The sequence below is a fragment of the Siniperca chuatsi genome, linkage group LG19 (genome assembly GCF_020085105.1).
Source record: "Siniperca chuatsi isolate FFG_IHB_CAS linkage group LG19, ASM2008510v1, whole genome shotgun sequence".
NCBI classification, from domain to species: Eukaryota; Metazoa; Chordata; class Actinopteri; order Centrarchiformes; family Sinipercidae; genus Siniperca; species Siniperca chuatsi.
Window position 1 is genome coordinate 24,437,539 of NC_058060.1, and position 27,221 is coordinate 24,464,759.

General features: G+C 40.8%; 1 protein-coding gene and 1 long non-coding RNA gene across 7 annotated transcripts in view; one reads left to right on the forward strand and one right to left on the reverse strand.

Annotated features, from left to right (window-relative positions):
• Positions 1–10,612: 10,612 nt before the first annotated feature.
• LOC122866443 (sodium channel protein type 4 subunit alpha-like) overlaps positions 10,613–27,221 on the reverse strand; it is a 210,079-nt gene continuing 193,470 nt past the window's right edge. For all 6 annotated transcript variants that reach the window (XM_044176090.1, XM_044176089.1, XM_044176091.1 and 3 more), the window contains 5 exons: positions 22,706–22,759; positions 22,058–22,195; positions 21,683–21,787; positions 20,628–20,898; positions 10,613–17,788 (listed from right to left, as the gene is read on the reverse strand). In XM_044176090.1, the coding sequence (XP_044032025.1) occupies positions 16,449–17,788; positions 20,628–20,898; positions 21,683–21,787; positions 22,058–22,195; positions 22,706–22,759 (1,908 nt within the window). In that variant the 3' untranslated portion in view covers positions 10,613–16,448. The remainder of the gene's footprint in view (positions 17,789–20,627; positions 20,899–21,682; positions 21,788–22,057; positions 22,196–22,705; positions 22,760–27,221) is intronic.
• On the forward strand, positions 23,714–26,580 carry LOC122866445. Its single transcript, XR_006375708.1, has 2 exons — positions 23,714–25,844; positions 25,965–26,580. It is a non-coding gene; the product is annotated as an uncharacterized LOC122866445 (long non-coding RNA).

Consider the following 27,221-nt stretch of genomic DNA (forward strand, 5'->3'; position numbering starts at 1 on the left):
AGTGAAGCTGTCGTGGTTTTGGGTTATTTCCTGTTTTATTTTGTAATATTCTCCCTCCCTCCTGTGTCTGGTAGTTTTGCTTCCTGTCTCTGATTTGCTTTCATTGATTTCACCTGTGCCAGTTGGTTCCACCTGTGTCAGATCGTTGTGTCTCTGTGACGCATCCTGGTCTCTGGTACCGGTTAGTTCTGGATTCTTTGTGTCCCCTGTCTTGTCTGTGGATTTTGGATTTTACCTGCTCACCACTGGACTTGAGTTTCTGTTTTGGATTGCTTACCTGTGGAGAGTTGCTTTTGCCCACCTATTCAGTGTAAGCCATTTTTTGTTAATAAAATTATTGATCGGCACCAGCTCTGGGTGCTAGTCTGCGTTTGGGTCCTGATTCCCGGCTTGACTAATCATAACAGAAACATTGTGTTGCAACAGTATAAAAAATACTAAATCAGTGAACTCAACATCATTTATTAACTCAAAGAATCAGTTATCACATAAACTAATCAGTTAATATTGATTATAGGTTAATTATTTTGTCAGATACTTTATTCTGTGGCAGTGTACGCCCAGTACATATAAAGTAGAAATAGAAAACATGTAGTCTTTGATATGAAATAAATAAAAGAATTTATGTTTAAACTGTAAACCCAAACAACAGGAAATACTGGATCTTTGCTTTGATACTAACTGTGTTTAGTACAATACTGCTGAGACCAGCACGGACTGACTCCAGCCCTCTACTGACCTCAGAGTCTCCAGTCTGCAGTGTGGACTCTCCACAGGATCACACAGCAGCTTCAGTCCTGAACCCTGCAGCTCGTTGAGACTCAGGTGCAGGTCTCTCAGACTTCAGAGCTGAGGCCAGAGAAGCACAGCTGATCTCTGACAACCTGCAACTGAATCAGGACCTTTTAGGATAAATAAAGAAGCTCCACCTCGTCTTTCAGCTCCTGGGAGAAGCCAGCCGGTTTTCTCCTGTTGTATGATGACTCCTGTTCAGCCTTACAGACTGTAGTTCCTCATGTGAGGGAATCTCGCCACCTGCTGGTGTAGCTAGTAACTGCACCTCACATTCCACTTCATGCTGAAGTCTGTTTTCTTCTTCAGTGGTTTAGTCCACTGACTGGCAGAGCAATGTTGAGCTACACATTTAAAACCTGAATATAACAAGAAAAATCTCCACTGGATAATTCACTCTGAACCTCTTACACTCTTGATTTTTATATATTTCAACTGTCAGACAATAACAAATATATTCAGTATTTGCTTTTTCCAACATGTTTATGAAGCTATATGATGCTTATACTGACTGAAGAGTTTAAACTGAAGAAGCTCTGATTTTATGACTCCACTATTCCTAAAAGAAATATTGTAGATGTCTTTTGTTCACATTTCTGACATATTTGGCATCTTTGGAAACTTTGGGATCTTGAGTCGAATCTTAAATCAGTTTCTGTGGGTTTTTATTTGTTTGGCTGAACGACATGAGTTTGTATAGATGGAGCCACTGGTGGAGCTGGCAGAGGTTAAGAGGTGAAGTCACTACGTCTTTATTGAAGCAGCAGCACGATGTCATTAATATTAATGAGAGCTCTTTCTCACTTTCTGTATTTTACAGTTTTGAACCTGCAGCCTGTTGGGTTCAGGTGTTTGGAGTTTCCATTTTCTAAACTTCTACTTTCTCAACCTTCTTCAGCTCTGAGCAGATTATTAAACACTGAATGATTTCAAGCAGGAACATTGTCTTCTAAAGTTACATCATTTATTCTTTATTCAGATTGTGGCGCTACAGTTTGTCAGAGACCAGCTGTGCTTCTCTGGTCTCAGCTCTGAAGTCTGAGAGAGCTGCAGCTGAGCTTCAACAAGCTGCAGGATTCAGGACTGAAGCTGCTGTCTGATCTTGTGGAGAGTCCACACTGCAGACTGGAGACTCTGGGGTCAGTAGAGGGCTGGAGTCAGTCCGTGCTGGTCTCAGCAGTATTGTACTAAACACAGTTAGTATCAAAGCAAAGATCCAGTATTGTTTATTTCTATTTCTGCAACACTGTAGAATTCTCTTTAAAAATCTCTATTTTATTACATTAGAAAAGTCTGATGTTGTCAGACTGTTTGTCAGCTACAGTGCTAACAATAATCTTTACGTGGCTTCAACCACAGGATCCGAACACATCTCCAAGCTTGAAGGCAGAAATCACAATTACAGTTTTGAACTCAGCACCAGAACAAGAACGCTGTGTTTTTTTTATTATTTCTACACATTTGAGATGCTGAGTAATTGTTCCTTCCCTATTCTCAAATGCATTATATTGATGCTTTCTTGCCCTGATTTGCTCTTATTCTTCTGTTGCTTGTCTTATTTAAATATTTATTCAGATTCTTTTTTAGCTTTTTTTTTTTTTTGCAACTGTGAAGTACTTTCTAACCCCGGTTTTGAAGTAAATAAAGTTTTACGTAGTTGCTCTCTCATATCTCTGATGAAAGGTGCTAGGAGGCCAGGTAGGAGGAAGTGAGGAGCCACTTTAGTCACATAACGCCTGCCCCCTTGTCTTGCAGTACCTCGGTCCTCCTGCAGGGGGCAGTAGAGCCCCACAGAAAGATCAACCCACCTGGTGTTTCTCTGTCAGGTGAGTAACCTCTGTTCTCCGCCTCTCACCTCCTTTTCTTTTATCCCTAACACTTCTTCCTTCCTCCCCTCTTTCCTCTCCTTCCTCTCTTCTTCTTGTCTTGTGTCTCTTCTTGTCACCCTTCTTCCTTATCGGTGCGTTTTATTATTTTAGATATTTTGCTGATGATCAAGAAATGATAATGATTAAGATGATTAATGTCAAAGACAATCAAAAATTGTGGTAGTTTGCGTCAGTGTGTGTGAATGTTATCTGTGTGTGTGTGTGTGTGTGTGTGTGTGTGTTATCAGTGAGCGTCAGCCGGCTCTCTGCTTTGTTTTTAGGTCACTTTTACACCGACTCTCCTTAAATCAGTCTGAAAGCAGCTCAGCTCTCTAAAATAGAAACAATTAGTGCGGGCTTGACATTCAACTCTTTCTTTCCTCCTTTCTTTTCTGTCTTTCTAGGTTTTTTTTTGTCTTTTCTTTTTGTAGAAGTGGCCGTCCATCTGGGCTCGGCCTGCAGACTGCAGCTTTAACTCGTTTGCTTTTGATGTGGTCGGCTGTTGTTGTTCGGCCTCACACACTACAAAGAATTTATTTATTAGAATCTGTTAAACAATGTGCAACACTTTATTTATTCTATGATTTACAGTATGACTACTATAATAAATTTTTCTCTGGTTCCACCATCTCAAATGCGACATGTGACTTTTTCAAAACGTCACAAAAATCAGCTAACACAATATCTAAAGGAAAAAGTTATTGTTATATATTACTCCAAACAGTTTCAGGGGAGGCTCGGTGAATGGAAGTGAAACAACACTACATTAGTTATCAAAAGGGCATCACATAGAAGTGTGTGATTTGGTTAAAGAGATCCAGTAGTTTTGGGGATTTTGACAGTTTTTTCCCCCCCAGAGTCAGAAACTAATAAATGTGTTGGGACATAAAGTCTTTGGTGTAGTCTGAAGTTGTGTCAAACAGCAATATGAGGCTGTCTCGGCTCGGTTGTTGAGTGTCCGTGGGATCAAATGACATAATCATGATCCCATAGGCATCCAGGAACTGAACCAAAAGAAGTACACTAAAGGGGGGAGGGGGGGCACCTTCTTCCAGGCCTGGTCTGAGGGGAGGGGCCCTGACCTTGAACATTACACCTTCCTCATGGCTGATGTTGTCACTAATTCTTCTGATCCTCCAACAGAAATGCTGTTCTTGCCCAGTTGGACTTTTGCAGTGATGTCGCCACTTCACCGGACGTTGGCAGTTCGTTTGGTGAGTAAGTTGTTTTAGTTACTGAAAGGCTTGATGGACAAAAACAGGTTTCACTCAACTCCTTCTAGGAAAATAATTAATATTCCCATTATACATTTTATTGGTCACATTAATGAAATAAGGCAAATAAAACAAACTAGTGCTGAAACAGTTAGTCAATTAATCTATTAGTCAATTGTTGGAAAATGTATTTAACTATTTTGATAGTTGATTTATTGTTTAAGTCATTAATCGAGCAAAAAAGGTGAAACATTTTCTGGTTCCAGCTTCTCCAATGTGAGAAGTTGCTGCTATTTTCTGTTTTTATATCAAGTTCAAGGTTTGGATTTTGAATTGTTGGTCAGACAAAACAAGAAATATGAGAACATTAGCTTAGTCTCTCTCAGACTAAACAATTAATTGATAAATATAAGAAAGATTCATTGATTCATTACCTGGAGCCCCATCGGCCACTAGGGGGCATTAAAATGTCAAAACTAGCCAACACACACATATTTTTAGACATATCACCATATTAATTTAACCCTTATTTAACCCTTTAACCCTTAGAACATTTTTCTACATTGTCATTTTTATTTTTTTACAATTTTTGGCTGTGTTAATGCATATGGCATGAAATTTTGCAAAGGTGTGAGTTTTTTTTTTTAAATCTGACACTGCACAAAAAATAATAATGCATAAAAATCTATTTTGTTGTTAATCATTGACATATCCCAGGCTGTGATAATCCCCCCTAAAAAAAGTCCAGTTTGCACTTATTATATGGAAAATATTTCATTTTTTGTGTTTTTATCATAACAATTTACAGTAGCATCATGTAAACACATTGGCAATTAAAGGGTTAAAATCCTGAAAATTAATTAATATTTAATTGTTATGATCAGGACTGATGTGGGTTAAAAAAATTCTCTCCGTCAGCTCTGTGTTTGGTCTCCAGCAGCTGCTGAGGGAAACATCTGGCTCTTTAGCTGCTAGATGCTCCGCTATGTTCAGCAGCTGCTCTCTAAGTGATGCCTGCGTTGCAGTGTTGAGTGTCATTTCTTAACACTACCACTGGAGGGCGCTAAATTCGGACAGTAACACAGTTTCACTTGTCTCATCTCCAGCCAATAAAATTGGCCGTGCTGGTTTAGTTTTCAGTTGCAGGACGCACGCGCAGCTTTACACTGAACATTTCAAACAGAGTCAGAACAACTCGCGACAAAACGTGAGGTAGATGAGGGTAAAGATTGTGCTGAACCTGTAATTATTTGATTTCTAAACATCCATCACAATGCACAGAGCAACTTCCTGTATCAACTGTGTGACCTACCGTACTTACTGTACGGCATTTCAGGTGCACTTTTCAGTTTTCTGTCCAAATGAAGTGGTTAACTAAGATGGCACGTGGCTTGTTTCCAACCTGTTAGATTGTGTTTCACTTGATGTCAACAATTAGTTTGTTGTTTATTATTACTACTGATAAAAATGATAGACAAAACTACAAAAATAAGACCCAAAATGGGATAAACCAAGTCAATGTTTTCAGAACTGTGTTGAACAATTCTGCTTCAAATCACAAGTGAAACAACAAGCGTGTGTTTGTGTGTTTGATGTCCCTCTGGAGAGTGAGGTCAGGGAACACGCTCATCTTTCCCCGTCGACCGTCACGGGACCTCATCAACACCCCGCTGCCATGGCGACGGAGAACGCACAAACACACACAAAACCAGTGTGAAGGTCTCCCATGGGATGGGAGTCCCAAACACCTCTTACAAGGGACGGGGAGGACAGAGGATAGGGTTTAAATATATATTTCCATCTAGTCTTTTATTATTTTCTTATATTTTTTAATATCTTATTGTCAATTTTAGATTTATGATTCTTGGCCTGCAGTGCTTGCTTTAGAATTCTTATATTTCTATGTTTATTGTTTTGCACCAAAATACCAAAGCAAATTCCTGTGTAAACCTACTTGGCAATGAAGCTGAACCATACAAAACTTCACTGTCTCTCAGAAGAACCATACAAACCTTGTGTGTGTGTGTGTGTGTGTGTGTGTGTGCGTGTTAATCCCACAAAGAAACGAATGACATCAGACTCGCTCCTTTATGCAGCGTTAGCAACTGTCCTGTTCGTACTTACTTAGTGTGCGCGTTTGTGTTTATACTGCAGTGTGTTGGAATGGTGTCACCGTTTGATGCTAACGAGCAGCGAGAGGCACAGTCAGAATGAAACACACACACACACACACACACACACACACACACATAGATGAATGAGAACAGGAGGAAGGTGAAGAAGAGGGGGAAACGTAGGAAAGAAAGAGATAAAGCAGCAGTTGCTTTAATGGCCACTAGGTGCTGAAAACTTGAATTCGTTCATCAGGTGGACACAAACACCACTGCAATGGGACGATCATGTTGCTGTGGGTCTGTTTGCTAACACATTAGCCATAAAAACTTTCTAAGGTGATAGATAATATGTCAAATCAATCAATAGGCGACAGTGAAAGCCTCCATGGCTTGGTGCAGTTAAAGTAGACCAGACCGGACCAGACCAGACCCTTTATGAGGTAACACATGAGAGCTTGTGAACCAGAGCAGGACTTCTATCAGCCCCGGTGGTAGCCATTTGCTTTCTCCACACAGGCTCTTCTGCCCCCTTTTGCTAAAATTAGGGTTGATGTTGGCAAGCAGCAAACTCCAGACACCAAAACATCCCTTCAGAAATGTCACACGCTCCGTTCATTGTGTCTACGGCTGCAGCTAACCATCATTTTCATCATGGATCAATCTGCTGATTTTTCTTGATTAACTGACAAATTTTTTGCTCTATAAAACGTCAGAAAATAGGAAAAATGTCCTTGTTTTGGTGAACCAACAGTTCAAAACCCCAAAATATTCAGTTTACTGTTGTAGAAGTGAAAGAAAACCAGCGAATATTCAGATTTAAGAAGCTGGAACCAGTGAATGTTTGACATTTTTGATTATTTTTGTCAGTCAACTAAAAGATTAATCGATTAATTGTTTCAGCTGTAATTGTGTCTCAAAGTTGACGGTTTTCTGGCGGACAGCAGAGCAGTGGGAGTCTTTCTGTCCCCGTGGTAGAAATGCAGGAATCAGGCAAAAAAATCTGGTGAAGTGGCCCTTTAAAATGAATCAGTGTTTGCATTGATCAAAATTTACTTTTATTTAATTAGTATCAATGATTCACTGCAATTCTCCAATGACTACACACATTTATACAAATATAAACAGACATGAACACACTCTGCTGACCTCAGCTGACACCTGTCAGTTTGTTTTAAAAGTTGACGAGACCACAGACACACACACACACACAGACACACACACACACACACACACACGGGTCTATCTGTTCCTGTTTAGCCTTCAGTTCTTCTGAGTGCGCTCAGTACAGCACCACTGGGAGGGAAAAGACCCACAATCCCACAGGAGGGACTGACCCTGTGCAAAGGTGTGTGTGTGTGTGTGTGTGTGTGTGTGTGTGTGTGTGTGTGTGTGTAATGGTTACAAAAGGAGCGGCTGTAAAACCGTGAATACATTTTCTTGAGCGTGACAAACACAGTGGAAAGACTCTTTGTAATAAACAGAATTTCATTCATTTTGTCCGATAACATTTGGAAAGCTACAGCTGCAATTACGCGTCTCTGGGAAGTGAACGTACACAGGTTCACTTTTCTTTCGTACTTGCGCGAGAGAGCTACAAGCAAATGATCATCGGCAAAGCGCGGGGCTTTCCTGACCTCCTGGTGGTATGGGATGCAAAGTGTGTGTGCTGCAGAACAATCCAAAATGAACATAATTCGTGGAATTGGGTCTGAATGGTAATGCAAATAACATAATGCGAGTTTTATCCCCTGAGGGCGCTGCTGCTCGAGATGCCAAGACTTGCTGTTTTCTGCTGCTGAATTTTTTTAAAGCAGCACTTATTTTAACTGGCTTTCAGTCGGACTGGATCGTCCCAGGCGTCAAATTGTTGCTCAGTTTCCTGCTGCCAGAGGGGGGCGCTGTTCAGTACGCTCTGTCAGCCATCCATCCATCAGCTATGCCAGCTTATAAAACAAGGAAACACTGGAAAAAACTAACATGAGCTGCAGATTCAGGTGATAACAGAAACAAACAAAAGCAGGTGAAATTGGCCAATACGGAAAAAATGACATTGTGATTGTCAGAAATACAATATACATATTAAAGTGAACTGTTCCTTTAAGAGAGTAGAGTTAGATTTTTGGCAGGCGGACAGATGGGGAAGCTCCGCTTAACATATGCTGAGGAACTCTGGCACCCCGTGTGTGTGTGTGTGTGTGTGTGTGTGTGGCCAGAGACAGGGTTACATAACCAAGTAAACAAGTCAGCACAAACAGTTCAGCGCCTTGCTCGAGGGAAACGAGGCAGTTCAGAGAGGACAGTCCGTTCAGTCAGATGAGAGCGTCGGTAGAGCTGAACCAATTTATTGATTATTCCAGTGACAGAAAATAAATCATAATTAATCGTTTATTTTTCTACTTAAATGTGAGGATTTGCTGCTTTTCTCTTTTATATATCATTGTAAATTAAACAAATTGGGGTTTTAGACTGTTGGTTGGACTAAACAAGCTATTAAAACAAATCTCCATGGAAACGGTACATTTAATAGACTTAACAATTAATTGGTTAATTGAGAAAATAATTAGATTAATCGAGTGCGATAAGAAGTTGGAGCCTCCCTAACCATCAGGATGTCACAGGCCGCAGTATCCTATAAAAGTCATAATTGCAAAGCTTTCAATCAAACTGGTTGTCAAGATGATAAAACTAAACCACAGGAGAGGAGGAGGAGGAGGAAGAAGAGTTAAAGTGATTTAAACCAATAATAACTCACCTTAAAGGATGTGCGGTGATATGCAATTGTTTTCTTATTGTCAACAAATCCCATAAAAAGACTCAAACCAACATTTTAGTCCGTCTCTCAACACTTTCTGACTTCCTGTCTGTGGCTCTCAGCTCAAAGCCCATTGGTTCCTACTGAAGCCGTAAATCTTTAAAAACACAAATATATAGTTTCCTTTTTAAAAAGGTTCAGTAATTCCCTAAAACAGCTGCTCGCTGTAGTTTTTAATCAAACAAACAGGAGGAAATAGTGCGATTGTTGGGGACTATTTTCAGCGGCGGATGAATCCACATTTGGTGCTCTAGTGAGTAAACTACAGTCTGTGTGTTCATGGTGATGAAGGAACATGTCACCCAGTGCAACAGTGCGGCTCGCTGATGTGTTTTAATAGTTTCTGGACAACAATGGAGATCAGAGGCTCAGAGGAAGAAGATATATCAGAGTGCGATACACACACACACACACACACACACACCTGTTAGCAGATATGTTCACTGCTGGTTTGAGTCTGAACGTGAGGTTTGTTGACAAGAAGAAAAATATAGAAAGGAGAGGAGAGGGGACACGAAGAGGAAGAGAGTAACACAACAGACGGGTTTTCAGCAGCAGCTTCAAGTGTCATCCTCAATCTGCTCTGACACACACACACACACACAGAGTCAGGCAGCATTACATCATGAGCTCATGACACAAGCGGGCAGCGTTAGCGAGCCTGACGTGGTGAGGCGAACACGCGTCGAGCATGAGATGGAGGGAGGAAACCAGAGAGACGGATGCATACGAGTGTGCAGAGTCAAGGCAGCGTGCAAAAGCAATCTGCCGCGGGGCCGGATACTACCCAGCACGCTATGAGAGACGCCGGACGCCATAAACCTGACCGTCCGTCTGAGAAAACGAGCCGTGATGCTCCACTCATCTGCTGACATTATCATTTTAAAAATAACCTGCATATCTTAAAAAAAACTTTACTCGACAAAGTCTAGACGTCACAAAAAATGTGTAGATGCTATTGAACACCACCATTTTGCTGTTTGTCAGTGAGACATTTAGACAAGGCCCCCATTTATACCATAAAGCTGTTGCGGCGCTGATCAAATCATTATTTTGTGATAGCAACGTAGATTGAGAATATAAACCGGCCCGGTTGACACTAGGATTGCATTCTTGTTGCACGTAAATCGTGAGGTGTGAAGTCGTCTTCTATAGGGAGGTAGATCGTCGGGGTGGTGGATGGGTGTGAAGCACATCTGACTTTCATTCAGAAGTTCACGTCCCGTCAAGCATTAATGTTTGCCTTTTTATTAACTGTAACCGCGATCTTTCCCAAACCCTAACCATCCCCTAGTTGCTGTGCACGGATATTGTAGAAAACAAGCTTTTGGCGTTTTGACTTAATCTAGAGTTTAGCAGAATCATCCCAGCAATATGTGTGATGATGAGAAATGAGTGATTGTATTCTTAATTTTTCTGCCCCGACCATGAGAGGCAACATTTTTACCGTACACGCCAAAACGCCAAGCTGGCCTTTTTGAAAAGCTCAGTTTTTGGGTGAGAAAAAAACATTGACTTGGTGCAGACAGTGAGCCAAAACATAAAAAAAAATAAAAAAAAGTATTTTTAAATTAACCCAGATTAATCCACCCATTAATCCATTCCCCTGCATTGTATCAGGGTGGAGACAGATTTCTAAAAACCTGGACAAATAAACTACAACTTTCCGCATGGACAGATACCACTTGTTTTATGTAATTTGAGTGAACCGACCTTTTAAAAAAAACAAAACCCATTTGGTTTATCGCTGCAGTTTTCCCATTCTCAGCGAACACACGTACAAAAATAATAAAATAAAACCATCACAACAGATTCAGTATTAAATTTTATTCTTGTTTATTACAGGAGGCTTTTGTTTTATATACAGAGACATGTATTTGCAAAATACTAAAGTATTTCAACTCAAAGTACTAAAAAGTATATATATATATATTTATATATTCATATTATAATCATGGTAATTATTATTATTGTCTCTAAAACACCAAGGTGGGGTCACTGAGGCACGGCTTTCGCCTCCTTTACACCGAGGTTTCACTGGCGAGAGTTTTTGCCAACGGTTGCAGAGTGAGTACCACTGAGGTCAGAGGAAAACCTTGGAACTTGTTGTTTCTCATTTTTGGATGTTTTTTTTTAAAATAGACTTTAAAAATATGGAAACATTACACATCTAAAAATTTTACCAACTCAGTGATGGAGACAAAACCACTTAAATTTGAACTTTGAAGGTTTGTATTTTGTTGTAAAATTTAAGCTTTTTAAAATAATTGGAATCTTGGACTTAAAAATCCCATTTTCTGTCTTTTCCTTTTCATATTTTCCTGATCCTTATGATCTTTGGAGTTACTAGGTTTTCACCCTCCGACTGTACGGTCTCAGCTTTTTCCAGCAAAAACACAAAAAAAACTGCTTGCATCAAGAAACCTCGTATCTCCAACTAAGTGATTTATATTTTCTTACTAGATGTATTTGTGACGGACTGTCAGCAGCCTCATTTTGTCTTAAAATCGACATTAACAATGAGAGAAGCGTTCCACAATTTCGGCTGGAATAAAATAAGATTGAGGTGTCAGGAGGGGAAACATTCAACATATTCTCCCCTCCGTTCCTGAAAAAGGCAACTTTCTTGAGATATGAGGTTTCTGGAGGACTGATATGAAGCCGGAGATCTGGTGAAACCAGTTTGACAACCGTTGTGAAACCAGTTGCGGTGTAAACGGGGCGACGGTGGTTTAAGCGGTGAGAAGATGCCTGGAAAAACCAAATCCATGACGACAAAAAAAGTAAAAACATCGTCGTTATTATTATCCACATACTGTAAATAAGATACAGCATCACCCACTGCCTGTTTACATAATTGTTGTATTGCATTTATCACACAGTTAATAGTAACAATAGTAATAATAATGAACAATGAAACCACTTGTTTCCTGTGCATTTCCTCCGTGTTGGTACTTAGATGTTTGTCGTTTTGTTTCGAAGGTGACAAAGCAGCTTTTGGTTTTGAAACGGGGAAAAGAAGGCAGGAAGGAGCAGAGATTCTCAGTTTGTATTTTAACACCCCCCCCCCGATCTTAATATGGACTCTTCCAAAACCCCTTGGTAGCACCACATGGACTGACCCACAGCTCAGAGCAAAGTTTTTCTCCAAAATGAGAGCTTATTTTTGCTTTCAATTTTAAGTTTTTCATATCAGAACAGGAAAAAGTGACATTTTCTTTTCTCCATCTTTTGCACCTGGAGTTTTCCTTTCCTGCTCGGACATGTTGGGGGGTTTCCAGGTTTTTTTCAATCTTTTGTGACCTCATACAGTCGGTACAGAGAGCTGAAGTTGGTCTTAGTTTTTAATGCTTCAGTGTTGGTTTCACACAGATTCATGTGAACAAACTCCGAGCTTTATACCAGTTAACTGTCCTGATACTGACAGTAAATGTTCCACTGTGTTTTTGTGCTCAGTGCAAACCAGAGTCTGAGGTCCAGATTCCCTAAAGTTACACTGTGAGGGCAACGTTGTGCATTTGTTTTCCTCTTCAGCTGCTGAAGTACTGATATTGTGAGGCAGGGATGTATTGAGAGAGCTGGATACAGTGAAGCGAGTCAGTCTTGCTGCCAATTTCCACCAGTGGCCACTCGCTGTACTGCAACAAAAAAAATCCCTTACAGCCCAAAAAGCATTTTCCCCACAGGGCATCGTTGTAAAAGAGGCATCTGTAAAACTGTTGACAGGACAAAATGCACTTTTTCCTGCAGACTTTAGTGAATCTGGACCTTTTTGACCGTTTAAAAACTTAAAATACAGAACTAAATCAGCCAATCAGCTCTCTGTGCTGTTTGTTCGACAACTTATGAGGAAGAGTCACAGCAGTGATTGAGGGGGGGCGGTGGGGGACCAAGATCAATATCAAAAAGCATAAGAATCAATTCAGTCAACCAACCAACCAAATGTTAAACCAATCAAATAATCACTCAATCTGCCAGTCAAGAAATCAATGAATCAACCAGTCCATCAATCAAGCACGTTATCAATCAACCAGTGGGAAAGCATGGCTTGGAGTGTTGGGGTTCGTATGTAGCAGGCACACTCTGGGTCTATTGCTACTGAAAACAGCCCTTCAGCACAACTGCAACCTGAAATACGCCTCGCAGCAGAGTTCAGCAGTGTCTTAAGTATTTACCTAGTTTATATGGTTATCTATTCTCAATAGAATCTAGTAGAAATAGAGTCCAGACGGTGCCAGTAAAATTGTTTTTTTTCTTTTTTTCTTTTTTAATTAGTCTAGTAAAGCGTTTAGTAAAGATCCCTCGGGTGACCACGACAACAGAGACAGAGAGAGAGAGAGCGGTTGTTCGAAATATTGAGATCAAAGCAAACTGAACAAACGCTGTACACGCACACTTTGACACTTCATCTTAATAAAAACAAGCGGTAACACTGCTTCACAGCAGCTTCATGCCAGTGTGTTCACCTGTGTGTGTCTGCTAAACCACAATAACATTGTCAGTGCTGCATCAGGAAAACCAGAATTTATCAGATTTCAACAAATGCTCCAAGTGTTCTCCCCCAAACATTACTCCACAGATCCGTACAGCGAGAAGAAGCTTCTGTGAAGTCAAGTGTTACCAAAGAACTCACCTAAAAGGTATCGGCAAACCGTTATTGCTAGACGCGGTTTGTTTTTTTTGTTTCTCTGTGCAAAATGGATAAAGAGCCGTCTCGCTTGGCCTCCGCTTTTCCTCCAGGGCGCAGCCAAAATGTGCAAAAAAAACAATCTTAGATAAAATAAAGCAATCAACCAGAAAAAGTCAATAAATAAATAAATAAATAACGTCATGTTTGGATTTGAAGAGTCTCCTTTCAAATTCAGATACCCTTCAGGGGAAAAGTATATTTGCTGAAATACTTTCAGCAAAATCTTGCTTTTTAATCTGTTAACTAGAAAATGACCTCCAAATCAATCAATCAAAATCAATCAATCAGAATTAACCAATTTATTTCCTCACATCGTTCAGCAGAAACAGGAAGCAGAGAAGCTTTCAGCATCGTCACACCAGTGTTCTGGAAAAACCTGCTCAGCTGCAGCTATTTTAAAATTACTCCAGGTAGTTTGAATATTTTGTTCAAACACAGACTAACCCTGTTTGACTGTAGTCATGAGCATTGGTTGTTCATTTACAGTTATCAAATGACCGTAACTATAACTTCAGATATTTTCCTAAAAAAGTATTCGTCTAAACAGTTTTCAGACAGAATCCCTTATTTGGGATGAAAAACGATATCACATCTGAAGGATAAGTCAGATGATAATCTACATTTTCTTAGTGTCAACATCCATGAAAAGACCAAAACCAACGGTGAATGTATCTAGCAAGTGTTGTGTGTGAATCACAGCCTGATGTGTCTTCCTCCTCTGAGCTCCATTGTTGTCCAGAAACTATTAAAAACACATCAGTGAGGCGCTCTGTTGCACTGGGTGACATTTGTCTTGATTCCTGATCTGCAACATCTCGAAATGTGTATCACTGCACTGAAAACAGGAAAAACAATCTGACCAATAAGTTAAGAGAAACATTTTCAGCAGTGGACTGACCTGTTGTCTCTACACTGATAATCAGCTGCCGTGAAACCGTTTTTGTTTTGTTTTTTAAAAGAGGTTTTTCCAGGACACTGATGACTGAGAGCGTGAGCTTTTCATAAAACTAAACAGAGTGAAATCCTGATGCTGATGTGCCGAGTTGATTGTCGCACTCTGGTCAGGGCTGGTCGACACCTCAAAGATTTTAAGCCCATTTAGCCTTGAAGAATTTGGTTTAAGATCTTGTGTGCCGAGCCAAACTCAGACCAGACGGATAGATAATGATAGCGGGTGATTTGTCAAAAAAAGTCCATACAGAGATACATTAAATCCCCTGATGGAGGGAAAAACCTTATTAATGGCATTTAAAAAAGCCTAACAAGTAAATATAAGTGATTCTAACAAGAGCAGTCCTGCGTCCATGTCTTTGTTCAGTTGGTAAAATGCAAAGACTGATGGTTTGTTGCATGCTTAAATGCTTAATTTTTATGAGTTTATTATTTGCATCTTTGCCAAGTTTGTCTCAAACCAGCAGTTTGGTCCTTTCACTGCACCAAACAATATTTATCCAGCTTTGAAAAAAGCCTGAGGTGTTAATGTCTTCAGGATATTGTGACGTGAACATTTCATAAATAGATTTGATTTTTTATTTATTTATTTTTTCGCAAAGCTTAAATTAAATTATTTGGATTAAAGAGAATAACATTTTCACTTGATAAACCTTTTGCACCAAATTGCTGATTCTGAAAGTTTTTTTTTTTTTTTTAGAGTTTCATTGGATTTAACTCAACTTTTCACAACATATCTGAACTCTTTATTCTTGCCAAGTCATTGATCAGTGATCTATCAGCCTTGACTACAAGCCAGTAACCTCCAGTTGTCTCCTCATGCAATGTAGTAATGCAGCAGGAACCTTCTGTTCAAGTTTGTTTTGTGAAGGGAAGCTAAAAAAAAATCTACTTTAAATCTGGACTTTTAGACAAATCACCCACCAGCCAAAAAGTGACGGACATGACGATGCTCACCACCAGGGCAAAACACATGTCGGAAGAGTCCGGGTAGAAAATCTCATTGTGCACTTGTATTCGTTTTTGGTGTTATCTCAAAAGGTTTTCAGAGGAAAAATAAATACATCCCAGGCCCTTTTTCAATGTGTCTTTGCCCAGGTGCGGTAAAGTGACAGCACATGTAAACTCATAAGTGCAAAACTGCCAACAAAAACAGATGAAGTTGCTTCTCAGGCTTTTGAGGATTCCTGACCACACCCTCTCCTCTCATCGATTACAACGTGGTAGTTCAGCCACTTTCTCTTAGCTAGTGCCGCTCCAAAGTCGAAAGAGAGGGACTGCTTTTTTTTTTTCTTCAACTTACTCTAAAAAATATAAAAAATAGTAATAATCGTACCGCTATTAAAAGACTGGTAACATCAACAAAGTTATACTTTTACTACGAAAACATTTTTTAAAATCACGTTTTCATTACTTTGCCTCCTCTCTCGAGTCTCAGTCAGTCAGAAAGCCGTCGACTGTTAACGTGTCGAGAAACACCACCAGGAACACCGTCACGCTTACAGCCAGGCGTACTCTGAGAATATTGATCAACTGTGGGAAGGCACAACCCCCCCCAGGCCAATAAATGATGGATACATCTGATATAGTTGTTCTGACCCCTCTGACCCCCTGTAGCTGAGGTCAAAGGTCAGTCAGTGTTCCGAACCCCCGGCTCTGGTCGACATGAGAGACCCAAGAGGTCAAAGGGATCTACACTTCTGTCTTTTACTCCAACAAAGGCAGAGCTGACTTGACAGACGGGGTTTCACTCGCTGTTATTGCAGTTTTTCTGCTTCCCTTTAAGAAACTCCAAAAATGCTGTTGAGTTGAGTCCAGGAATCTCCACAGGGGAATAGGAAATAACATTAAAAGGTAGTAAATATTCCACTTTGTTTGCTCCTTCACTCGACTCGTCCTGCAGTTCCTTGCTCATAGCTTCTCCCTGCCGCCTCCTGAGCATTCCTCAGCTATGGTACATTCAGTAAACAAAAGAACAAACAGGCTTAACCCAAAACGAGGATATCCTCATTTGTGAAATTTTTTGCTTTTTGGTTCCCGCAATGGTACGGTTTCCTGCTGTCTGTCAGGGTCGACCACTGACGGCGATTGTTCGCTCAGTTCGCTGCCTGCTGTGTCGGCAGCAATTGTTTCTGTCTTGGCAGCAAGCGGGTGCAAATTCTCTGATGTGGCTCGTGTCACGCTGTCATAAGACGGTGGGGACGAGATGGAGGAAATTGTCTCGGAGCGCTCTATCCCTAACAAACTCGAACCATAGTTTTCCCTCATCATGGCGGCGATCAGTCCTTCTTTCTCAGGTGCATCCTCCCCGAACAGTACCTCGCCACCTTCTTCACCATCACTTCCTGCATGCCGAGGTGTGGTGATCTGGCGGTACAAGTAGGAGGCGGCCTTCATCTGCCGCCTTACCAGGTGTCTGCGATAGCACCTCTGGATCACTGTGGCGGACACTTCTTCCTGTTTGCGCCTCAGAGTTGTTGTAATCGGCTCATAGGAGATCTTGGACGGGTTGGCCATCATGAACTTCTCCTCCATCTGCTGCTTGAGGGCGTCCATCTCGCCCGACTCACCCAGGACGCGCTTTGTGAAGGCAAAGAGGATGTCCAGGCAGTGGATCTTGTCCCCACTGACCATGGGCAGGTCCATGGAGATCAGTTTGATCTTGTTAGGCTTGCTGATGCGCAGTGGTTCCGACAGCGAGTCGGCAAAGTCTGACAGCTTGGCGTACTCGATGAACTGTGTGGCCTCTGGGTCAAACTTCTCCCAAACCTCGTAGAACATCTCAAAGTCATCCTCGCTCAGCGGCTCCGTGCTCTCCTCCGTGGCCACGCTGAAGTTCTCCAGGATGATGGCGATGTACATGTTCACTACGATGAGGAAGGAGATGATGATGTAGGTGACGAAGAAAGTGATGCCCACCGACGGGTTTCCACAGTTCCCCCGGACGGTGGTGCCGGTGTGGGGGATGTTGGGGTTGCACTCCTCGGGGGAGTTGTTGAGGATGGGGCTGAGCAGGCTGTCCCAGCCAGCGGAGGTGGTGATCTGGAACAAGCAGATCATGCTGTTCCCAAATGTCTCAAAGTTGAACATGTCGTCGATCCCCGCCTGCCGTTTCACATAGGCGAAGTTGGCCATGCCGAAGATGGCGTAGATGAACATGACCAGGAAGAGGAGGAGTCCGATGTTGAAGAGAGCAGGAAGGGACATCATGAGGGCGAACAGTAACGTCCGGATGCCCTTAGCGCCTCTGATGAGACGCAGAATCCGACCGATACGGGCCAATCGAATCACTCGGAACAGCGTTGGCGACACAAAGTACTTCTCGATGATGTCAGCAAGCACGATACCTGAAAAATATATAAGAAGAACAGTATGTAAATCATGTATATGGTCACACACATTTTTATCTTATAGACCTGCAGACATTCATATGCATAAAAAGACAAATGTATATTTTTGCACGTGTCCGAAGCCAGGAGTCAACTGGATCCAGCTGACTCTTACTCTTTTTATTCAACAGCAAAATTCTCCTTTTTGTTTTATTTCACTTTGCACATTTTCATTGTCTTTCATTACCAAGATCTATTTGCATTTTCTTTAAAAACAATTTAGGAAATGCTTCAATTTCCTCAAATAACATTGCTTAAAGCAACTTAGTATTGCATTTTCATAAAGTTGGGGAGCTTGTGAGAGACAGAAAAATAAAAGAATGGGCAGAATAGAAGCAGCAGAGGTCGAGACATCCCGACTTTTAATTCCTAACGTGATTGAAACTCCATAACTGCTTCATCCTACATTTCCCACAATGCCACTCAATAGTGACTTTCCCTATTAGACCCTTCCTACCTCCTAAATGCCCACATCTTTCAAACTTCACTCCTGCAGATTGTAACTCAAGCTTTCCTTAAAAAATTGAAAGTCTCTGAACCCAATCCAAAATAACCCTGATTACATCACTATGACATCATCAGGGTTATTTTTCAGACATGACAAAGCTCCTCTAGATCCAAGAGTTATTCAACTGTTTTCCGGGGCTGAGTAGCTATACGAGTAAACTGGTCTTCACTTTTAAAATCAGTGGAGTGCCCCTTAAATTGATCTTGTAATTGGTGCATAACCATTTCATTTTCATTCTGATAAGCAAGAGTAGCTGCAGTGTCAGTGTTTCAAGAGATTTTGATTATTATTACTAACATGCTGTGGTTTATAATCTCATATTTGCCCTTACTTTGCATTTGTGTCATTACATTAACTAACAAGTGAACCAGTTAACTTAGCAGATACTATAGTCTGCTAGCTAGTGAGCTAAAAGCTTCTGATTAGTGATGAAATCAGTTCCCAGCTCCCCACAGAGCTGCAGACCTCCAACATGGCTGCTGGAGACTGGAGTTACTGGTGCTTTACCCTCTTGGTCAGTTAGTTTATTTATTGGTAGTTAGGGTCTTGGTCCAATCCAGTTTTTCAATCAATCAGTAATTTTTTGTTAGATTTTTATGTTGAATCAGCTGCTACCCATTAGTCATAACTGGAACACGATACTGTATAAGTACATATTTATGAATAATAATCACCAACATGCTTTGATCTTTAATAAGAAGATTTTAAGAGGTCGTCCTGCAGGACTGATTTCATCTGCAGAGACAAAAACACAGGAGAAACTATTTGCTGGATTTCTCAGTGTATATCGCCTAAAATCGATTAGCTGAAGACCGTTAGTTGACCAAGATTTTCTTTTATTTGAGGACATTCCTGTAAGTTACATCATCTAAAAGCTCTCAGTTTGGATATTTCAGTCTTTATATGGCAGGTCTGCTGTGATTACAACTTGAGTAATTGGTTCTGGAGGGCTGAGCTGTCTTTCCCTTCTAACAGCAAATCAAACACTGTAATTCATCCATCTTTTCCTTGTTATCCGGGAATGATAAACTCAAAGAGGAGCTGGCCTGTCATCGCCAGACCCCGCCCCCCCAACCCCACCCCCCAGACACAAACCTAACACGCACACCTCTATCATTCATCCATCTCCCTGTGTTGAGTTATAGGTGATGGAAGGGATGAGCAGGGGGGAGTCGAGAGGGAATCACCAACACATCGTACATCAACTCAACTAACCTCCCATCCTGACATCTCTCTCTCTCTCTCACACTCACACACACACACACACACAGCTGATGTAACAGGTCAATCATGTTTGATTTGTCTCCAGGGACCGCCCTCTGGCAGCTCTGATTGCTGCTGTTACCTTCACCTCCCCCAGGCAGCCTCGTCTGAGCGTGCACACAACACACATCCACACAGACACACTTAATTACACACACACACAATCTTGTCACAACACTGATAGCTAAATTACCTGCTTAGGTTGCTCTGTGCTGCCTCTGTAGACTGTTCTAGCATGTGTGTTTGGTGTGTTAGTGTGTGTGTGTGGTACTGTATGACCATACAGGACCTTGGTGCAGGGTAAAACATCAAGGCCACCCGGATGGTCAGTTTGTTGACAGATAATTGTCAGGCGGATGTTACATTGTTTCCTGCTGCCACAGCTGATGCCTCACACACACACACACACATACAGTACATGTTTGCACATTTGAAGAATGGATCCTCTATAATTTAGACATACAGAATAATGAAATTTAGGAAAAACATCTTTTTTTTTGAAGAAGTGTTAAATACTCATGGGCAACACGTCATCAAGGGTTGAAGCAGCGGTTTTATCATATTCTCTCGCCTGATGGGTAGATCTTGGCCACTGTGTCCTGACTGCTTCTTCTGTCTGTATGACACGTCTGGTAAGGTGTCAGTTGTACACCTGTCAAATGACGTGTTGTGACACTATGTGACAACACCTGCGCGTGTTGTACTTTAGAGTGAGAGAAACAAATGTCCTCAAACGTTCATTATTCAACCAGTAAAACATCAGCATTCGGTCGTAAAAACAAAATTACTATAATGGTCTAAACTGTTAAAACAGTTTGCCCATTTTAGTAATTTAGTTTAACTCCATTTTAAATTTGACTCCACTTTTAGTGATTTGGTTTTTTGACTCTAGCTCAACGGTTATATGTGCTTTCGTGGTTGTAGGAGGTCCTTTAAAAAAAGGTAAAACGTTTGACATTGACTGGATAATGACGTTTTGTTAGTTCCTGAAAAACTGTTCATTTAAGCTTTTCACTTTGAACTCACCGACGATGGAGAGAATGACGACCACGAAGTCGAAGATGTTCCAGCCGACGGTGAAGAAGTAGCATCGCAGCGCCACAATCTTGATGAGGCACTCGAAGGTGAAGACGATGATGAAGGCCAGGTTGATTTTGTTCAGGATGTACTCCATCTGAGGCGACTGCTCGTCCGTCTCCACCATCATGGTGATCATGTTGAAGAGGATCAGCACCATGATAATGATGTCAAACGCCTGCTTCCCCACCAGGTCGAAAAAGAAGCCCTGCAGCGAGTTCTAGAGAGAGAGAGGTTGGATTTGTTTCTAATGTTGATTAATCAACATTTATTTTATTTTTGTTCTTGGTTTTCATTGTTATTTTCTTTATGTATGGTTTCATAAACATTCTTTTGCAACAATGGTTATTACCCGTTCATGCAAATAAAAGCATACCGTAAATTCTCAAAGTGGCCCTTCCTGTTTTATTTGACCATATTTTATTAAGAGGCCTCCCTGTTTTCTGATCTGCTGTTTTTAAATTACTTTTGAGGTTTTTTTCTGTTGTAAACGCAACACCTGGTGTATATTTACTTGTTTTTCTGATAAATTGAATATACATTTCTATAGTGATGCCAAAGTCACCACTCTGCTGCTCTTGATTTCTGTTCTCTAACAGAGAAACTGTTTCCATTCACAATCTTTTCCAGTTTCTTCAACTTTAAGCTGTCAGTGATGCTTCCTGCACAGATGTTTCACATTAAAAGCCTTCCTGCGCTTTCCTTGTAGGCTTTTAATGTGAAATATCTGCAGGAAGTGTGATTTTAAACTTCCAAACATGTTTTAAAATGTGCTTTATGGATAAATTAACTTGATTTGACTCGATAACACAAGGCTGGCTTAAGTCAAAATTGAAAAGACTTAAAGTTGAAATTGGAATATAGGAACTATTTAACACATACAAACTTGGATGTTTCCATCAATGTGGACTAAAACAGAATAAAGAATACATTTTTCAAGACTTTTTTTGGCTATAATTAGATTTATCTGTGTTTATATTTTGAAGTGCGCTGTGTGTTGGTACCATAGGCCTGGGGATGGGCTTCTGAGGTTTCTTGGAGCCCAGTTTCTTCATGGCGTTGTAGTATTTCTTCTGCTCCTCCGTCATGAAGATGTCCTGTCCTCCTAAGTAAACAAACCCAGCAACAACTCTGTTATTTTCACAGCAGCATGTTGCCTCACAACGTCTCAAACTCCAGTTCCAGTGATTTTGATGACAACAAGTCTGTCCTTACTAGCTCTTAATACAGTTGACATTTTGTAAATCCATAAACATGGTCTTTTACTTGCAGTAGAAATAAATAAACAAATACAAAAGAAAATAATATATATAATATAGTAACACATTGTTATGTCAATGTTTTAGATACATGAATTTTGATTCTGCTGTGGTACTTATCTTTCGTTTCTGCTGGTTGAAGTTATCGATGATGACACCGATGAAGAGATTGAGGGTAAAGAAGGAGCCGAAGATGATGAAGATGACGAAGTACAGGTACATGTACAGATTGATCTCCTTGATAGGCTGCTCCTCAACCTGACAGGAACACACACACACAGATCATTTTAAAAAGAAATACACATCCTATTCCACCTTAAACCCATTGGTCATTCGTTATGCTCATTTTTCCTTCAGCCTCTCACTTCATCTCTTTAGCGTCTCTCTTCTCATGTTACCTTCATTTTTTATTACTCTAATTTTAGGTTTAAATTAGGAAAACAAACAAACTTGGTTTACTTATTTCATTTTACCCAATTTTAGTCTTTTAATCTGGCATTTTTCATCATTTTACCTTTTATTTTTAATTTAATCTAGTAAAATATTTTCATTTCCATGTGTAAATATTGAATTTCATCTTAATTAACCTATGTAATGTGACAGCATCTTTTATCTGAGGTCTAATTTTACCTTTTTGTTGCAACTGGAAACTCACGTTGGTTCATCTCGTCTCATCAGTATCTTTATTTGAGCTCATCTCTTTTCAACTTTTTATTTTTAATCTCATCTGGTGGTGAATACAAATTCAAACTTTTCTCTTTAACTTACAGCTCGTGAATCCACCGCTGCATACATGATCTCCATCCAGCCTTTGAAGGTTGCCTTGGAAACAAAAACACAGATAATTACAATATTACAAATAACTATTGCAGCAGTTGCAAAATCAATCTGAGAATCACAAAATATTTTATGGGAACTGGATGAAATAAGAAAAATGATACTTTTATTTTTATTTTTTTTACACTTCTGATTTTTGCTGTTTTTCTTATGAAATACTGTTATCGCTTCAGACCTCTAAAAATTATTCACATGAAAGAATCTGAGAAGCCAAAATCCCTCTGCTTGAACTGCTCACACACCATCGCTGACCTGTGATGTTTCTCCAAAATGTCTACTTTTCAAGAAAAACAAGTGTTTTCAGCTTTGTGACTATGCATTTAAATGCTTTATTTAACTAAAAGAGAATTTTCTTAACCCATAAAGAAAAACTTCATGGAAAAAAAAAAAATCATGGTTTTCATTGGACAGCAACGACAGCAAACCTGTGATTAAGGGGTCACAAGTAGAAATTGCTTTGGTTTCAAGGGGCCATGAGTCAATAAGGGGTTGATACTGGTCTGCTGTATCGTTCTGTATAAATGTACAATGCTATTTGCCATATTTAAAAACGATTGTGGATAAAAAAGATCAGCTTGACTGTCTGGAAGGGACATAAATCATTTTTAACACCATGTTCAAAGCTACTGCGGTCCGGACTTGTTTTGATGATTCAAAAATTCAACTGAAAACTTTGGTGGTTAAATTCTCCAACACTGCTGATATGTGTGAAGTATATACACTACATGGCCCAAAGTCTGAGTTCCCCCGAACATTACGTGATAGTTGAACATGTGATTCTGACTCCATGTTCATGAACCTGCTGCTCCAACAGCCTCCACTCTTCTGGGTTCAGTCTCTCCTCCAGATGTTGGACCTGCTGCAGGGATCTGCTCCCATTCAGACACCAGAGCGTCAGTGAGGTCCAGCACTGATGCTGGGGATCAGGTCTGGCTCCCAGTCTGTGTTCCAGTTCATCCCAAAGCTGTTGGACGGGGTTGAGGCCAGGACTACAGTATCTATTTTTCAGCTCTGGACCCATACGTTCTCTTAAATAATAATCTTTCTGCTTTACTTCCAACATTTTTATCAATGTGAGAGACTTGGAGCTCCTGTTTTTTCTGCTTTTGTGTGTCAAGTGTGTTCTGAGTTTCTCTGCACCCCCATCACCAAGACGACGTCCTGCACATTTCCTGCACTTGAGTGAATAACTGAACAAAAAGGATCTTGAAGCAACCTTCCCGTTTTAGCAGAAAATTGACAGAGAGAGAGAGAGAGAGAGAAAAAAAGAGAGAGAGTCTGCGCGCCATGGAAACACTGCCGCTGTGTTTTTCTCAATGAAAGATCAACAAGTCCTTTTATGGACTTCCTTCCTCAGTGGGGACAGATGATTGAGATAAAAAAAAGATGAAGGGAAGAGAGAGAGAGAGCAGGTGGAAGGAAGGAGGGAGAGAAAAAAAGGGAAAAGATGCAGATGTGAAGAATGGTCTGATTAGCCACCTGTCGTTCGTCATTCAGACCTGTAATCAGCTCGTGGCCACGAGTTACCACCTGTTATTATTATGGTCTGTCGGATGTAAGCGAGACGGGGCACGCTGTAAAAGATGATGAGCTCAGCCAGAGATTTTTAACGGATGTGAAGACGTTTCCAGGTGACAGTGTCTCAGCCTGTTGACGGGGGGTTTCGCTGCCGTCCGTCTCCAGATGTCAACTGCCACGTGGATGTTGAAGGAATATCCAGTCGATGGCAATTAAAGAGTTTGCATATATGTTCAATAGGAACTCAGTTGGCGAGCTGAAGCGATTAGTCGATTAATTGTTCAGGGCAATTTCCAAGCAAAAATGCCACATTTTCTCTGTTTCGCTTCTCAGTTGTGAGGATTTGCTGCTCTGTTGTCTTGTGAAATAATAAACTGAATATTTTATGGTTTTAGGAAATTGTGATGATTTTTCACACAATTTTTGACCAAACCATTAAATCGATCCATCGAGAAAAGAATTGGCGAAGTTTATATACAGTGGCAGCCACTCAGGACCAACCAAAGGCCTCTCGGCTGCCAACTCCCAGCCAATGGGAGTCTCCCCCCTTCCTCCCGTCTCCTGACAGGCGTGTCTAGAGTCCACTGTAAACACGCCCATTCATTCAATGTCTTGGCCCTAACATGGCCCGACTGGCATTTCTAGGCGGCTGGATCTGTATGGACCTTCTTGGTCACGTGTCGAGTATACCCGACGACGTTGTCGCTGTACTACACAAATGTTTTTGGGAGCATCAAGTCAGTGCACCATTTTTGTCAGAACAAACCGGATAAGTCAGGGTTCAGAACCAGATGTCCACGGATCCTGAAACCGAGCTCTCTCCCTGCATCATTTTTGCAGCCTGGAGCTATTTCCAGATGTTAATGGAAGGGTTGCCCCACCAACCGTTGCCACGCCGACCAGCCAAACACAGAACGGTGCTGAGCGACTCGTTGCCAGGGCAACTGTACTCTGACAACTCAAGTTCTCAGTTTCTGAGGGTGAAGTAGCAGCATGCCGACCGAAAACTTCTTTACTTTGTTTTCCTCTCTCTCTCTTTCCATCAACAAACTTGTGAGACTGACGTTTTTATTTTGTCATTTCTCCGGAGCTTTTCCTCCATTATTCTTCCTCCAACTCCCCATAAGCCCTCTTTATCTCTTCCCCTTTTTCCTCTTAGCCATCTTTACTTTTCTTTTTTCCTCTGCTGTATCTCCATCCATTTCAACCACTCTCCTTTTCACACACCCATCTTTTCTCACCTTTCCTCCATCCATCCCACATCTGTCCATCTTTACTTTGCCTTGAATGCCTCTCCCTCCCTCATTATCTCTTTCCACCTTTCCGTCTCTCTCCCGTCACTGCTGTTTCTTTCTTTCTTTCCATTTGCTGTTTTAATTTCTTTTTACTCCACTTGTACTTTTTCTTCCTTCCACTTGGCTGGAGTCGCTCTAAAAATAAAAGCCTCTCAGACGCTGATTGATTGGAGGCTCTCAGGACTCCCGTGGTGGGCGACAGAGAACGAGAAAGGAAAGAGAGCGAACTAAAGAAAAACAGATAGGAGGGAGGAGAGGTACGAAGGCTTGCAAGGAAAGAAAGTGAAGTGCTGGAGAGATGGAAAGAGGAGGACGCAGAGGAGGAAAAGTGGAGTTGCAGTGGCTGTAATTGACTTTGTTCATGTTGTGTTTAATAGCAGATGATGGAGAGCCAAGGTGCGAGGGATGAAAGAGACAAACGAAGAAATGGACGAGGAGAGGGAGGAAAATGAAATGTGAGTGAAACAAACATGACAAGCACAAGGGAAGGATGGGAATTCAGAAACGAAAGAGGAAAAAGGAAGAAAGAAAAAGGAAGACTTCATCTGCAAAAGTGATGGACGGAGAAGAAGACAGAAGGCATAAAAAGAAAGATGAAGTGATAAAGAAAGCCTAAACTGCCCTATCACAATCCCACCACCTGAGAAGTTTCCAACTTTTAGTCTGTGAAATGTTCTGTAAATTTCATCTTGATAAATGACAAAAGCATTTTAAATGCTGTTCACACTGCTAGAGTCTAATCCTTATATCTGCTTATAACTACAGTGTGTTAGAAATGATTTACTAAATATTATACTTAGTGTTTCCTCCTACAGTTTTAATGCGACCTTGACAATTAATGGCAAGTTGTGTGCAATACTTTGTAGATAGCTGCTAAAACTGTTTTTATTGATTACTGTTATACTTTATGAATTATTAATATTTAAATCACAACCCCATATACATTAATAATACGAGTTTCCCCTCGGATCAATAAAGTATTTCTGATTCTGATTAATATCTCAGCCTTTGTACGCAATACAAACCTAAGATTGCAAAATATTATTGCACACTGATCAACTGTACATAAGCTCATTGTTATGAGTAACATAATACATTAAAATCTATGGACGCCCATTCATTCAAATTGCATCTAAAAACTAAAGCAAATACATTAAAGTCCATGAATTTTCTTCTGGAAATTGGATGCTGAGCTAGAGAGGAAGGATGGACAGAGAGAGAGAGAGAGAGAGAGAGAGAGAAGGCAGTGAAAAGAAATTAAAGCAAACACGACAAATGGAGACAGAGAGAGGGAGGGAGGGCGAGCGGAGAAGTGGGAAAGTCAAAAGTGAGCGATGAAGAACAGGAGTGGGAGGAAAATTAAGGCTAAGACAGCAAATGGACGGAACGAAAGAAAAGGTGAGATCGAGGGATCGAGGGAGGGGGAGAAGCAGAAAAGTCAATCCTACGGTTTGTGGAGGAGACACTCGGTTTTAATTTGTTTTCAGGTTGGCGTGCAGGAGAGGATTTTTCACTTTGTGCCTCCATTTCTTCACTTGCAGCTTTTCCCGTAAATGCTTCCGATGCTGCAGTGACACAATGCTCTTCAGCTTGGGCGGCTGCGAGTTTCACACAGTTGCACTGATATCTGAAGG